Below are 14,604 nucleotides of genomic sequence, written 5' to 3'. Positions count from 1 at the left end.
GTTATATTCCCTTTAATCAACTTGTCAACAAACAGGTATCAAATGTTAAAAAAAAAACAAAAAATTAATAAATAATATCCATTTTTATTGAAATGTAAATCAACCAAACTGTAAGGTTGAAACTAATTTCCATCCGAGTCTTCGTCGTCGATACAGATAATTTCAAATCCAGAATGTACAGCTTCACTTTTAGCTCTAGAACGAAGTTCCATTTTATTTCGGTCCATTAATTGTTCCCATGAAACCGCCACACTGACGCTCGGGATATGACGAAACAGCGTCTCTGCAAAAAGGTGTTTTTTGAACGACAGAAAATCATCCAGATACGAACTTTGGAAAGCTGCCTCGGTGTTAACAAATTCAAATTCCATTTGGGAAAGCTGTAGAAAATTCCGAAACTTGTTTATGTCCAGTTCTATTCGTCCGTGAGTTGGCCGATCTTTGGCTTCATCGGAAGCTATTTCATTTTCCGAATAACAATCTAAAATCCGTTGATTGGAATCAGACTCTGTATTGGTGATATCTTGTTGATCCGTTCCGCGGCAATCTAATTCTTGAACATCTGAGAACCTTATTCCGTCATTGTGCCGACTATCCGAAGCCGAAACGCGTCTATCGTTATCAGTCTCATTGAGGCTTTTGAGGATTCGATTACAATTGTCATCTGGTACCAGAATTGACTTGGATCTTTTGATAGGTATCTCTTTTTTGTAGGTAAGATGAGGAGCACTTTGCGGTTTTAGTTGGTGTCTTTCATTTTGACAACTGGCTTGGTCGTGACCATCGTCCAAGTACGTAATTCTGTTATTTGGTTTGTAAAATGACTTCCTCTTGGAAGGTGGCTGGCGAAACAATTCTTTGGAGCAACTCTTTTTCGATATTACACGCGGAACAGTTTGATTATTGTCTTTAGCTTTGTTTCTGGTCTTGCGTTTGCGCTTGCTGGCGATATCTGCCGAATTGAAAGGGCGGTTTGAACAGATGCAGGGATACCTTCGAAAGTCAGGCTCAGTTTTGAAGCTGAGGAACGCAAAACCATCAATAACGTCTTCTTCCCAGGCCAAATGGTCAACGAAAACGGCACATTCCTCTTCATCCAATGATCCTTCATCGTACTTCGGTAGGGCGGGGCTATTGAGATAACTATGATTGTCTGCAAATATGGACCATCTCCATTTTTTCGACTTTTTATTAATCTCCTCAAAGTTTTCAAACTTGGAATTTTCGTCCTCTGCCATGCTTTACGCGACAGTTCAATAATGGAGATTTTCAACGAGGAAAACAAAACCTAGATAGAAAAATAAATATATGAAACTCTTGAAAGTGAATCCACTATTGCTAACCATGAACCTTTACGTCTAACATTTACGAAGCTTTAAATACCTCCAGGTCAGGTGTTCAATCCTAGCCTAACTTCTACCTAATGAAAACTTTTAAGGGCCAATTTATATAAATATTATAAGCAATACGAATTGTAGTTTCAAAATTAACCCTCGGTGGCATATTTTTCAAAAGTAAATAGTGAAAAAAGTAGGATACTTTAGTTTCAATAAAACCGATTCAGAAATACGCTTGAAAGTATTCATAATTTGATACAAAGAACTGGACGTGCAAGCTTGTCTTTACACGGTCCTTCTCTTTGGGTTTTGACGAGTGTAAATAAAAATGGATTATGACGCGCGCTAGTGGAAACCAAACAGAACACAGGTTTTTTGGCGTCGAGCTCACCGTCGCAGAGGTGGGCAAAAAATTGCGAGCGTTCGGAAAAATGAGCATATAGAGTTTTAAACACGGCTTGCTCAAGTGAGCGAGTACTCAAGGCAAACGAGTTTATTTTCTCAATCTCTTATTGAGAAGCCTCTGGGCGAGCGCCGAATAGTTCGCTCTGGCGTTGATGGCTGACGGCGCGCTGAGGGAGATTCCCCCCTCGACGGGTTAGTTCCCTCACTTTTAAGCGCTCACCGCGCGCTGAGCGAGATCTCCCGATCTTCGGAATAGCCCCCTCACTTTTAAGCGACGCGTTAGTACCCTCAGTAGAAAGCGCTGACGCAGCGTTGAGGGAAAATTACCGAGAGAAGGAATAGTTCGCTCAGATTTGTGCGCTAGCTACGCGCGGATTTTGATCACGGTGAGCGACGGTAAAGTTCGTTTACGCAAATCGCTCACAGCGCGGCGAGCAAAAATTTCAAAAATCAAACATTAAACTATTACTCGGCTATGGGTTTATTATATACTTTTTTTATTAATAAAATGAAGGGTACTCTAAACGTCGGGAGTTAATGATATCTCCGATTGAATAAAATTCAAAGGTTCTTCCTAATTTATCCAACGATAAACTAGACTGCAAATATTCCGTTTAGTGTTAAAAGAGCTTTATTAAATATTAAAAGCCACAAATTATAACAATAGGCGCTAGTATACAATCTTTTGGTCTTGACAAACTTGGCAGGTGAAATGGGCTACGCGGTACGCGTTTCTTAATTTTTAGGGGATTGTGGCTCGCGCTACTTTAATGGAAAATATTAATTAATGATCGGTACCATAAAAACAAGTGGACATTTACTAACCCCTAATCCAACTCATTTGTAAATCTCCAGAATTTAATAGACAGTTTTAGCAACTACCTACAGGGGCGGTGCCAGAAGATTCTTAGGCGAAAATGACACGCTCCACACAATGTTTTTGAGAATCTTTGTAGGTATCAAGCAAGAGCGAAGATTTAAATAATTATTGAAATATTTCCAATATTGTATATAAAATGTAACATCGTAAGCAATAAAAACAGAAAAATGTAAAGAAAATATTTGTGTGTAAGTTATTACAAGTTCAAATAGAAATCCCCCCCCCCCAGAAATAAAATAACGCCCTTTTGAAGTTCGGAAGAATGATGTAATTTTTATCGTAATCGTCAGTCGTTACATTTGGATCGCTTTCGCGCGACACAGATGTTTACAGCATAGTGATTATAGCCTATTGTCTATAGTAACTTTAAATAGGTTACCTTGGTAATGCCACCCCCCTTATTCCTTGTTCATACTCCCCGGCAGCCAGCGGGTCCCCACTCCCCACATGCTGAGCTTGACGGTGATCGTTGACAGCTTCTTCACTGTTGATTTTTGTTACATTGATTTTTTAAACATTATTAGCCTACACCTAAGAATCTTCTGGCACCGCCCCTGTAGGTAGTTGCTAAAACTGTCTATTAAATTCTGGAGATTTACAAATGAGTTGGATTAGGGGTTAGTAAATGTCCACTTGTTTTTATGGTACCGATCGTTGACAGCTTCTTCACTGTTGATTTTTGTTACCCGCACAAACTAGACATTAGAATTATTCAAACATTTTTATTATTACTAAAATTCGGTGTGAAATAAAAACGAAAAGAACGCTATTAGTTTCAAAACCAGGTATCTAAAAAATATTATTTAAATTTGATAAAAATTTATAACGTAATTCTTTTTAAAAATGGAAAATAATCGATAACTTTGTAACTATACATTGGCCGCTATTTGTAATATTTATATTTTTAGTGTAAAAGAAGTTTGAAAAACGGCAAAAAAGAAAATTCGCGTAAATCGAGTTACCTCAATTTGGAACTAAAACAGTTTTAATATTGGCACAGGCTGGCCATTATATTAATTCCAACCCCTCCCTTTTTTCCTGAAAAAAATTATTATTTAAAAACCGTGAATCTTCGCAATTAGCTTGATCATTTGATGATATGGTTATTTTTGTCGATGTCATAAACAATGGACAAAATCGAAGATGGTTATATGCACAGATATTGTATTATATTTTACATATACATTAAAAATAATCTTATTATTAACTTATTCATACCGTCAAATGTGAAGTTTAATTTTTGAAATGTTTGCTCTTCGCGATTTACCGTAAACGAACTCTGTCGTCGTTCACTGTGATTAAAATCCTGGTGTAGGTAGTCAGGAGCGGCGTTATAGGGGTAGGAAACTAGAGCTATAACCTACTTTTGTGTTCAAATAGGGGCCCACAAATCGATCTGACGGGGCCACATCAAGTCGATTTTTAAATTCAAATAAAATATGTGATGATAGTTAATACTGTAAAATTTTAAAAACCGCACTAATATCAAATAATAAATAAATTACCTGAATTTGCAAAATTGAATTTTAAGTCAATACATAGAGGGGCCCAATATTGAGGAACAGGGGGCCCACAAATGATAAACATTATTAGCCTACACCTAAGAATCTTCTGGCACCGCCCCTGTAGGTAGTTGCTAAAACTGTCTATTAAATTCTGGAGATTTACAAATGAGTTCGATTAGGGGTTAGTAAATGTCCACTTGTTTTTATGGTACCGATCATTAATTAATATTTTCCATTAAAGTAGCGCGAGCCACAATCCCCTAAAAATGAAGAAACGCGTACCGCGTAGCCCATTTCACCTGCCAAGTTTGTCAAGACCAAAAGATTGTATACTAGCGCCTATTGTTATAATTTGTGGCTTTTAATATTTAATAAAGCACTTTTAACACTAAACGGAATATTTGCAGTCTAGTTTATCGTTGGATAAATTAGGAAGAACCTTTGAATTTTATTCAATCGGAGATATCATTAACTCCCGACGTTTAGAGTACCCTTCATTTTATTAATAAAAAAGTAAATAATAAACCCATAGCCGAGTAATGGTTTAATGTTTGATTTTTGAAATTTTTGCTCGCCGCGCTGTGAGCGATTTGCGTAAACGAACTTTACCGTCGCTCACCGTGATCAAAATCCGCGCGTAGCTAGCGCACAAATCTGAGCGAACTATTCCTTCTCTCGGTAATTTTCCCTCAACGCTGCGTCAGCGCTTTCTACTGAGGGTACTAACGCGTCGCTTAAAAGTGAGGGGGCTATTCCGAAGATCGGGAGATCTCGCTCAGCGCGCGGTGAGCGCTTAAAAGTGAGGGAACTAACCCGTTGAGGGGGGAATCTCCCTCAGCGCGCCGTCAGCCATCAACGCCGGAGCGAACTATTCGGCGCTCGCCCAGAGGCTGCTCAATTTAGCCCTCTCGCTGAACAAGAGCAGCTGGAATTCGAATTTGAAGCGCTCGCTCATTACTGCAGGATTTTCAAAAACGAGTGCTCACTATTTTTGCCCACCTCTGCACCGTCGTAGCGGTTTTTTCTCCGTTTTTAAAACTGAAACAATCTTTAACTCAAAAAATTTAAAACCGGTATGATTTTAACCGGTTTAAATTACCTGATTAGATGCCACACCGTAGTTGTGTTTAACAGACGACGCAAAGTTATTAACGTCGTTTTTGAATAAATCTTTAAGCCTTGTTTATTATTTTATTTTAGTTTGGTTTTGAATGACTCTTGCGACCGTAAAAAGTATAATCAAATAATTATGCTAAAAAAATAATCTAAAACACTTTAAGCCATAGATTTTTTTCTAAAACCGGTTAAAAGTACTTAGCTGGTTTTGAAAAAATCCGTTTTTGAATTGGCTTTATCCGAATTTTTTGTATATCAAGCTGGTTTTGTTTATGTACTGACAGAGGGCGCCATAGGATTTGTCCTGGTAATTTGTAGTCTGCTATTTCTCTGAATAGTGTAGCCAATGTGTGGGATTTTCGGCTTTGTAGCATAAGGGAACGTTTTTAGGAAAATAGAGTTTTTGTTGAATTTTTTACTATTTAAGTTATCATTAAAGTACCATAATTAGTCCTTGTTCCGACGCTCGAAATTTTCAGTTCGCATCCTGAGATTTCTCTAGTACTCGTTAATAGTACATCTGGCCGTTTATTTATAATATTGGCAATTTTTTCACGGCTTATATTATAGTATAGTATATTGTAAAATAGTTGTTTACATAATGTCTTAGTGCTTCTCTTAAGTCTTTACCCAGCATGAAAATGTTCATATCAGCTCAGCTGTTACCTAATAGTGTTGATAATTTTTCCTAGCACTTATCTTTAATAGGCAAAGTAGATATATTTATACCGTTAATTTATATATTTATTTTATTTCATTTAATATAATATTTGTATTTATTTCAAGGTTTCTGTGATATAACCACATGATCCACATCATGCCAGGAATGTAAAGTATCATATCAATGTTTTCCCAAGGATAGAAATTTAAATTATCTTTGGCTTACAAGAACTTCAGCTTCAATTAGAAATGTGAAAACCGCAAGAATCTATTCAGCTCATTTCACAGCTGATGAATACGAAAATAATCAACACAAAAACCCGCAATTATTTTAAAAAAACCATTAGTTCCAATCCAGAATCTGGTACGTTGTGAAACGTTATTAGTAAATAATTCTGACTACTGGCTGTCACGAAGGAAATTTATAACAATAATGGAGAATCTTCAAAATACAAACAATGCCACGAAACTAAGAAATCTTCAATCGAATCCTGTAAACATTTCGGGAATCTTAAATTCTAGTTATATTACTGAAACCAAAGACGTTCCTGATATTGTGATTAATAACGATGTATCAGATATTGTGAATCTTATCAAAGTTCCTAGAATTACTGAAACCCACAATGTTACGAATGAAGTTCCTAGTATCACGGAAACATGCAAAGTTTCTAGTATTACTGAAAACAACCTGAATAATCCAACTTCCTCCAAGTGAAACATTTCAACTTCTGACTCTAGTTTTTGTTCCAATTTAAGAATAGAATAGAATTTATTGAACTGGAATATATATATATATAGATCTATATATAGATCTCTATATATCTCTATATATATCTCTATATATCTCTATATATATCTCTCTATATATCTCTCTATATATCTATATATCTATCTATATATATATATCTATATATATATCTATATATATATCTCTATATATATATATCTATATATATCTCTCTCTATATATATATATAGATATCTATAGTAAGTAACTCTCAAGCCACCGTAGCGCATCCCCAGCAATACCGGCGCAGCGGAGTGACTCAAAAAGAATAGAATGTGGGATAGAATCGAAGGCCTTGGAAAGTCCAAGAAAATTACATCCACATTGTAGCCCTCATCGAGCCACTTAGACCAAGCGTTCGTAGCCTGGAGCAAGTTAGTAAGACACGAACGTTTTTAAAGAAAACCATGCTGAGAAGGAGAAAAAAAAATAGTGCTACGTAAGAAGGCTGTAATTTCGCATAGTTTAGGGGCCTGATTTAAAGCAAGTGGCGGCTCTGGTCTAACTGGTTTTTCTGAAGGTAGATGTCGCCAGCATAGAAATTAAAACAAGTTGAGTAAGAATCAAAGTTTGCTCGGGAAGGTGTGTCTTATAAGGAGCATATTTTACGATTGGTTGAAAATGATGTCATTTTACAAAGACTTAATAAGTTTTAACTAACATACTATTTCTAAGGCAAATGCCCTACAAGCTACAGTCCATTATTTTATAACGTATTTGTGTATTCGTGATGAGGCTGTAGACCTATGCTGTAGACGCTTTTAACAGTGTAACTGTCATTTTGTACTCGGTTCAGTCTTACGCCTAAGCCTGTATCTAAAACCATTATTTATCGATCAGTATAAAGTAGTGTTTATAGCTTTCGACTGTGAAATATGGAGAAAAGTAAGACTGTTTTACAATTATGATTGCTTTATTATTTTAATAGTAATTAATTTCGATTTAGATGCCAAACATAAAATTACCTGCAATGAAGAATCATTTAGGCTCTTTCAGTTGGAAAGAAAGAAGAGAGGTATGGCCATTGATCCATTCATTGACCTTCTTATCCGTAAATTGTAAGTGGGAATGAATCCTTGATTTTGGCTCCTTACAATTTACTCATTATTTTGATTATTTTTATTAGAAATGAGCCTCAAAACAGTGCAACTGCGAGTATTGCGCCACCAATTTCAACACGCCATTCTGTGTACGTTCAAGCTGTACCAGTCACAGTTGATTTATCAATTCAAACAGAGAGTCGGAAGGAGTCTGCGACAACACAGACACCAATTAAGTATTTTAGGGACTTTGGCAGCCAAACTGATCACCAAATTTTTGTGAAGCCAATTCGAACTTATGAACGAAAACCACAACCAAGTAAGTATCTGTATTTCCATTATCATTGTTTTACATATCTGCCACCATGTAACGTAGGGTAAATGATGAAAAAAAAAATACTGTTTTGGACAACAATACAGGGTTTCTTGACAAGCCCTGAGGCCTAATTTTCCTTAGACTAATGGTAATACTAAGTGCAAGTTGTTGTTGTCTAGTGCTTAAAGAGTGCCGCAAGCAATTTTACATTGTTTCGATTCCTCTTCCACTGCTGGCATAAGGTTCAGTGTGATTGGTTACGCAACAAAAAGTTTGCCATAATTATTATTGCAAACTTTTGGTTGTATGCGTGTTCAATCACGTCTATCAATAGTTGACAGATTGTGGGCCCCTCTTGAACAGCCTACTCAGCCTATCCCTTGGCGTTAGAACTGAGTGGTTGTCCGCACTCTCCTACACCTGGAAAATAAGAATAGTAGTCAATAGCTAACTTAAGCATAAGGGGGGGGGGACTTAAGTATTATGATTATTTAAGTGTTTATGTCAAATAATGCTGTCTAAAACTTTAATTTGGTCTTAACGTATTTTAATATGGGAGCAGATGTGTAAAACTATTGCCATGTCATTGTTTTAATTACAAATATCATAGAAAATGTGTCACATATTGCATATGGTTTGGCGATGGAATCGGATCCCGAGGTGACCCCAAATCCGACACCAGAGAAATACCAAGGGCGAAACCTTTTCTCAACACCAGCTTCAAAGACCAAGACTTTGGAAAGTCATTTTAAAAATTTATATTCTCCAATGTACGTATTACTCTTATATCTTGATAATGCTAGACAGTTGTGAGGGTGTTACTACTTTTAAAAAAAATATAGATATATAGACATATATATGTATATAAATTAAACGAATTTTTCACTGAAAAATACGACTTAAATATTTCGTTTCGACAATTGAAAAAATAAAACTAAAATTAAAAACATTGTATATACAACCATACATTTCATCGGGGGCATGTGCTGCCTGTTCCACCCCCCTGGATACACCACTGGTTATCATTGTTAACGTTTGCAAATATAGAACAACCTTTGTTTCCCTAATATTTTATAATTATAGATTAGATGAGTCTGAGTCAGACAAGGAGTTTGAAGATTTAGCGCATCAGGAATATCAAGATATAAGTGATGACGAAGGTGCAAAAATGACTAGTGAAGTAGAACACGAAATGACTGGTGTTTTGGAAAATTCAGAGTAAGGTTCTTTCAATAACTGTTAAAGGCTGTTAGTTTATTAAATTTTGTATTGAATAATATATGTTAATTTAGTGAGGAAGATAATGATGAAAATATGCTAAATTTCACTCACACGTTCACTGAAGCAAGTGATTTTTCTACTGAGCTAGTAAGAATTATTAATATTTAGCATTTTCTGTAAATCAGTTAACTTATATGGGTCATAATAAGACGGATGATGAAGAAATGGAGGAGATTGTACCTGAGGTGGAGGAAATTGGATCTGAATTGGAATCTCTTCTAATAGAGCCAACTATAAAAGTACGTTCTTTGTTATTGGCTTTTGTTTGCTTTAGAATAAAAACAACTAAGGTAGAGTAACATATTTATTTAAAAAAATGCTGTGCTACTTTGACAAAAGATATAACCACTGGCGTAAGTATAGGAATAGGGGCCCAGGGTTGAACTTGACAAAGGGGCCCTCAACCAAAGGCTGAGCACTCCCTATAATAGGTAGAAAAACCTGTAGCTTTGATTGCAGTAAAGTGGTTACATAACTTAATATAGATTTAACATATACTGAGTAGAAATTTGTTGAATGCGATGAGCCTCTCGACCTATAACCTACCCTAACCTACCCTAACCTAAATGATTTTCACTCACAAGACAAAAAAAATTCTGATATTTAGTATGGAAATGTCTACATATTCATCAGTCACGATAAAAATTCACAATGTGTATAGTTTTAATTGGATGTCCTTTTAGCAAATAAATGTTTCCTACAATTCTTGGAAATATCGTGTTAGTGTGGATAAATCTAAATAGATTGGATTATGTATAATGTATCTAATGACATGTGAAATTGTGGGAATGAATTGAAGTTTGACTTTGTAGAAGGTTGGGTGGCGGAGTGGTTAGCACTTTCGCCTCTAAGCAATAGAAGCTGGGTTCAATCCCAGTTAGTGGCACTGCGTGAAAAACTGGAATCACTTCTTCTGTGTAGAGTTAGTAGGTCATCTCCCCACTGGTCAAATGATTTTTCCCAGTAATCTTTGGTTTACCTTTAAGTGCACTTAACAATTTGCTGAGGTTAATGGGAAGTGTAGGGACCGGACGGCAGGTGGCCAACCGGAGATCGTCCGTCAGGTTGGGGGCAACTCAAATTGGGGGCCAAAGAGGAAAAATTTGGCATTAATGCGGCCAACACGATTGCATAGCCGGTGGGGCCAACTACTAGCCAGTCCGGCCCTGGCGGACGGTAAGCTCGCGTGGCAAGAAGGGCCTGCCACCACCCTCCTACGTTATATAACAAGGCTACTGGTTAAAAGGCCTTAAAAAAGTGCAAAAAACATATGGAACCATAAGACCATTCCAAACTGGAACACCGTGGGAAAAACCTACAGTTATTTTTGAAAGGGTAGAACGATTTTAGCAAAAGCGGACATGGCACTCTGTAGCTTTGGCCATGGCCGCCATTTTGAGGGAATATTATTTGTATAGGAAAAAGCATGGGTGACGTCTTGCAACGTCACAGTGCGATGTTCCTATGGGGTCACTGGAGCTCTTGAGGGGCTCCACACCCGGCGTTCGGAGTCGCGGGGCTCTTGGGGGCGGTCCACACCCGGTTTGCTGGGTCACTGGAGTCCTTGGGGTGTCACGTGCTCGGGGCGCTGGGTCACTGGAACCTCGGGGGTGTTCCATACTTGGCATTCAATATCCTACTGGAGAGGATAGTTGTGGTGGAAGACGAAGTCACTCTAGTCCTCAGCTGTGCGAGGGTGGGAATTAGGGCAGCCCATGGTGTCGCCTTTTGTTGGGCCATGATGAGGGCGTTTGTTTGCCATATGTGAGCCTGTCTTTATGGCTGTCTCACTGGCCGAACGTTTGTTTCGCAAAGTGCATTTTTGTCCGTCATGACTCTTTGTCTTGTGTGCCGCCGTAGTGCCCAGCGGAACGGCGGGGTACAAATACATAACCTTATGGTATACCGCGTGCCGATTTGAAACTGCCGGATTAGTCGGTAACGCCGTCTTTTTACAATATTCTTCATTGGTAACGAAGGTAGACGTTTTAACTACAAAACAAGTGGGAGAGGCCACCACCGGCGGATTCCGCTATATTTTAGTAACGCCTAGAGCTCGGCGTTTGGATAAGAAATAATCACTTAATTTATTTTTATCCACAAACGAAAATTATCCGAAAAAAGAAACCCGATTATTTTACATGTTAAATTGCCGTGGATAATATCCATGGATAAATAGTTAATGGTAATTTTTATAATTAATCAAAACTTTAGCGGTTAATTTATCTGTTTCGCCGAGCTCTAGTAAAGCCAAAGCTGCGGTTCTAATCGGCGGGCATTCCGCCATTGGAAAAATCGTTTTAATTACCTTCTGATTTCTATGGTCGTTAGTCAGAAGTTCGAAATGAAGTACAACGAAAAAATAATCCCCTCCAATGTCCAAGAAAGGTGTCCCCGAACAGTAACCATCCCCGACTCTGAATTGTACTTTGAATGTCCGACCCGTCGACGTACGTTAAAGGGAATATAACCTTTAGTATTTTCGTCGCCCGCTAAAAGTTCCAACATTTGTTGCCTCCTTCGGCTTTAAAATTTCCGGCGCTGCTTTGTTAGTGGTATGTCGCGCCCCAACGGTAATTCCTGAAATTGTTGGGTATTTCATTCAGATCGCGTTGGAGGTTATATTCCCTTTAAGATGAAGTGCTGAAATGTATAAATTTGGATATCTACTTAATCTGGCCCTGTGGTGACTATTCTCACCTACGGGAACAACCAAGTTAACGTTGACGTAAGGGTACATATTACTGTTGTTTACCTGTCCGTATTATATTTTTACGATTTAGACTGGAACTAATACATTACTAGAAAGTTGTTTTCTAAAAGTGTTTTTTTTAGGCTACTACAGAACCAATTAAATACAATGTAAAAGACGAGACGGCACTGGTACATCTGCCAACATTACTCGCTTTAGTGAAGACAGCATATGGTGCAAAGTGCAAAGGCTGCTCCGAACCTCTTGAATATAAGACAAGGAATGTTGGAACAGCAGTTGAAGTGAATTATAGGTGCATAGGTCCAGGGAGTAACGCCAAAAGACACAGCAAGGTTTGATTATTTTCGAAAGTATTCAATTTTTAGCCTCTTCCTCTAGTATAGAGGAAAGAGGCTGTTATTTTCACTCAGTGGCATAGCCGGGGGGGGGGGCACAGGGGGCACACCCCCCGAAACGTATGGTCGTATGTACAAATATTTTTATTTTTTTACTTCTTTCAATGGCGTGCCCCCCCCCCCGAAACAAAATCCTGGCTACGGCACTGTTTTCACTCCTGATGTATGCGGTGGTGGTGAAGGTGAATAATACAGTGGAAGCTAGGTTACAGTACAAGCTATAGCTCCGTATAGGTCCCCTCGAAACAACGATTTCTCTTGAAAATTACGGCGTAGTAATTCAGGCGTCATTCGATTTATATTAGCTTTCTCTATCTGCCGATGTCAGTGCTGAGGCGCGGTTTTTAATCAAAGGAGGATATTTTGCCCCCGATCGGAAATTACGGCGTAGATAGTGCTAGTAGGAAGAGGCTACTGTTGTGGCTGTGCCACCTTGTATTATAATATTGTAACGGGTTCGGTCAACCTAACCGTATTCAATTAAGGATGCGACACGAATAATTATGACACGAGTTGAATACATCAGAAAATACGTTTAATGACAATTGAAAATGATACATAATAAACTTACGAGAAAATTCAATCTCCTTTCCTCACTCAAATAACTCGGGGACTCAAGAAACGAGTTAACTAAAAATTCAAGAGACTCATCCGTCAAAGATAACGAGAGAAGAAAGAAAGACAATTAGCCTTTTCAGTTTACATAGAGCCACGTAGTGGCAAATGCGAGAAGCTCATGAACTGCTGGATTTTCGTCAGACGATTTTCAATAAAGCCTCTGCTTTGCAGACGAAAATCGAGCAGTTCATGAGCTTCTTGCATTTGCCACAACGTGGCTCTATGTAAACTGAGAAGGCTAATTAGTTGACTTCTGCCTTTATAGGCTTTTCGGCCCGGATGCGTTGTCACGTGATAATCGCTGACGTCTCGGCCACGCGACAGAGCGTGTCATCCTGGCGGGCACTAAGAAAGCCAATCGAAATGCTTCTGTAATCGATTCGAACGCCGAATCGATTACAATATCTTAAAGGGAATATAACCTCAGGTATTTGGTGTGGCACACCAACGCTTGCAGCTCTGGCCGCTCTTGCCTTTGGCTTTAAAAATGTTTGGCGCCACTGTACAGGGACATTTGAATAATTGAAGGGGTCTTCCGTAAAGATTGCTTTGCAGGTTATATTCCCTTTAAGAGAAGTATCCACAGTAGTATGGATATTATCCTTATATTATACGCTTCAAACAATACTTTCGCAGGCTCTGCTATTTCCCAAATTGAATTTGAACGAAAAAAAGTGCGGGCTAAATACGCTTACGTTAAATACTAATTTTCTATATTGTTCAGTCAATTTATACAGGGTGTTTCCAAAGGTTATGCAAAATTTATAAGGAGTTGTAGGGGATGAGCTGAGAATTATGCCGGTTTTTGTCCCATTTTCCTACGATAAGTTAAAAGAGCGCCAGGGACGTCGGTCAGGGAGCCTCAAAGTTTGGCCTACTAGCCCCTGGAAGTAGGCTGCAACAAGCACAAATCAAACAGCAGGGAAATGCGATTTCATGGGTACGATGAATTCGCAAATTCCTGGTGAAGTGTCCCTCACGCTCTACGTTGTGCTTTTGCAACCATCTTGGAAGTTGACGGCCAAAATCCACAAAAATGATTGAATTGTACATTCTTAAGCCCAGTTCACACAATTGAATTAATTGAGCCACTTCATTGGGTCCAACTAATTGTAAACGAGAGAAATGTATAAAGTGAACCGAAAATTGTAACATTTTTCCCACTTTTTCTATTCACACTGTACATTTTTCTTGCTTACAATTAGTTGAATACAATTAAGTGGCCCAATTAATTCAATTGTGTGAACTGGGCTTTATAGTCCTAGAAATTTGGTAATAGTTTTAAACGATTCGGAAGGTCAAATTACATCTAAAAGTCATTTACTTTAAAAAAAAACCACTTGTACCGCGCGCATAATACAATATACCCCCTGAGAATTTTCGGATATGAAAAAATGGAAAGCTCCTCTGAAAGCTCTGATTCTTATAAAACCGGGTTTAAACTCCATTTATGAAACCGAAGTTTATTGTACGTTATAATATGTTATAAAAATTAATTACTCTGCCTCTTCCCTAGAAGTAGACTAGTAGCATAATATGTATCATGCAGCC

At 38.0% G+C, this 14,604-nt stretch overlaps 2 protein-coding genes across 5 annotated transcripts in view; one reads left to right on the top strand and one right to left on the bottom strand.

Moving 5' to 3' along the window:
• Nucleotides 1-122: 122 nt before the first annotated feature.
• On the bottom strand, nucleotides 123-1,419 carry LOC149934344 (uncharacterized). The gene is made up of 2 exons (XM_090153424.1): nucleotides 1,384-1,419; nucleotides 123-1,288 (listed from the first exon to the last, which is right to left on the bottom strand). The coding sequence occupies exon 2, from the start codon at nucleotides 1,236-1,238 to the stop codon at nucleotides 123-125; it is 1,116 nt and encodes a 371-aa protein (XP_090009550.1). The 5' UTR covers nucleotides 1,239-1,288; nucleotides 1,384-1,419.
• Nucleotides 1,420-6,528: 5,109 nt separating this feature from the next.
• The window catches only part of LOC149934343 (uncharacterized), a 56,380-nt gene continuing 48,304 nt past the window's right edge, over nucleotides 6,529-14,604 (top strand). For 3 of the 4 annotated variants that reach the window (XR_016472293.1, XR_016472294.1, XM_090154131.1), the window contains exons 1-9: nucleotides 6,529-6,614; nucleotides 6,882-7,575; nucleotides 7,637-7,748; nucleotides 7,817-8,049; nucleotides 8,657-8,816; nucleotides 9,130-9,264; nucleotides 9,339-9,414; nucleotides 9,477-9,566; nucleotides 12,163-12,372. Coding sequence is in view for 2 of the 4 variants with exons in the window: in XM_090154131.1 (XP_090010257.1) it covers nucleotides 7,566-7,575; nucleotides 7,637-7,748; nucleotides 7,817-8,049; nucleotides 8,657-8,816; nucleotides 9,130-9,264; nucleotides 9,339-9,414; nucleotides 9,477-9,566; nucleotides 12,163-12,372 (1,026 nt within the window). In the remaining 2 variants the exon portion in view is untranslated. The remainder of the gene's footprint in view (nucleotides 6,615-6,881; nucleotides 7,576-7,636; nucleotides 7,749-7,816; nucleotides 8,050-8,656; nucleotides 8,817-9,129; nucleotides 9,265-9,338; nucleotides 9,415-9,476; nucleotides 9,567-12,162; nucleotides 12,373-14,604) is intronic. The other variant, XM_090154130.1, reaches the window with a different exon arrangement.

Source organism: Leiobunum rupestre, chromosome 7 (assembly GCF_980474605.1).
Source record: "Leiobunum rupestre chromosome 7, qqLeiRupe1.1.hap1, whole genome shotgun sequence".
NCBI lineage: Eukaryota > Metazoa > Arthropoda > Arachnida > Opiliones > Sclerosomatidae > Leiobunum > Leiobunum rupestre.
The sequence above is the reverse complement of the archived record's forward strand: the minus strand, read 5'-3'. Positions and strand labels throughout refer to the sequence as shown.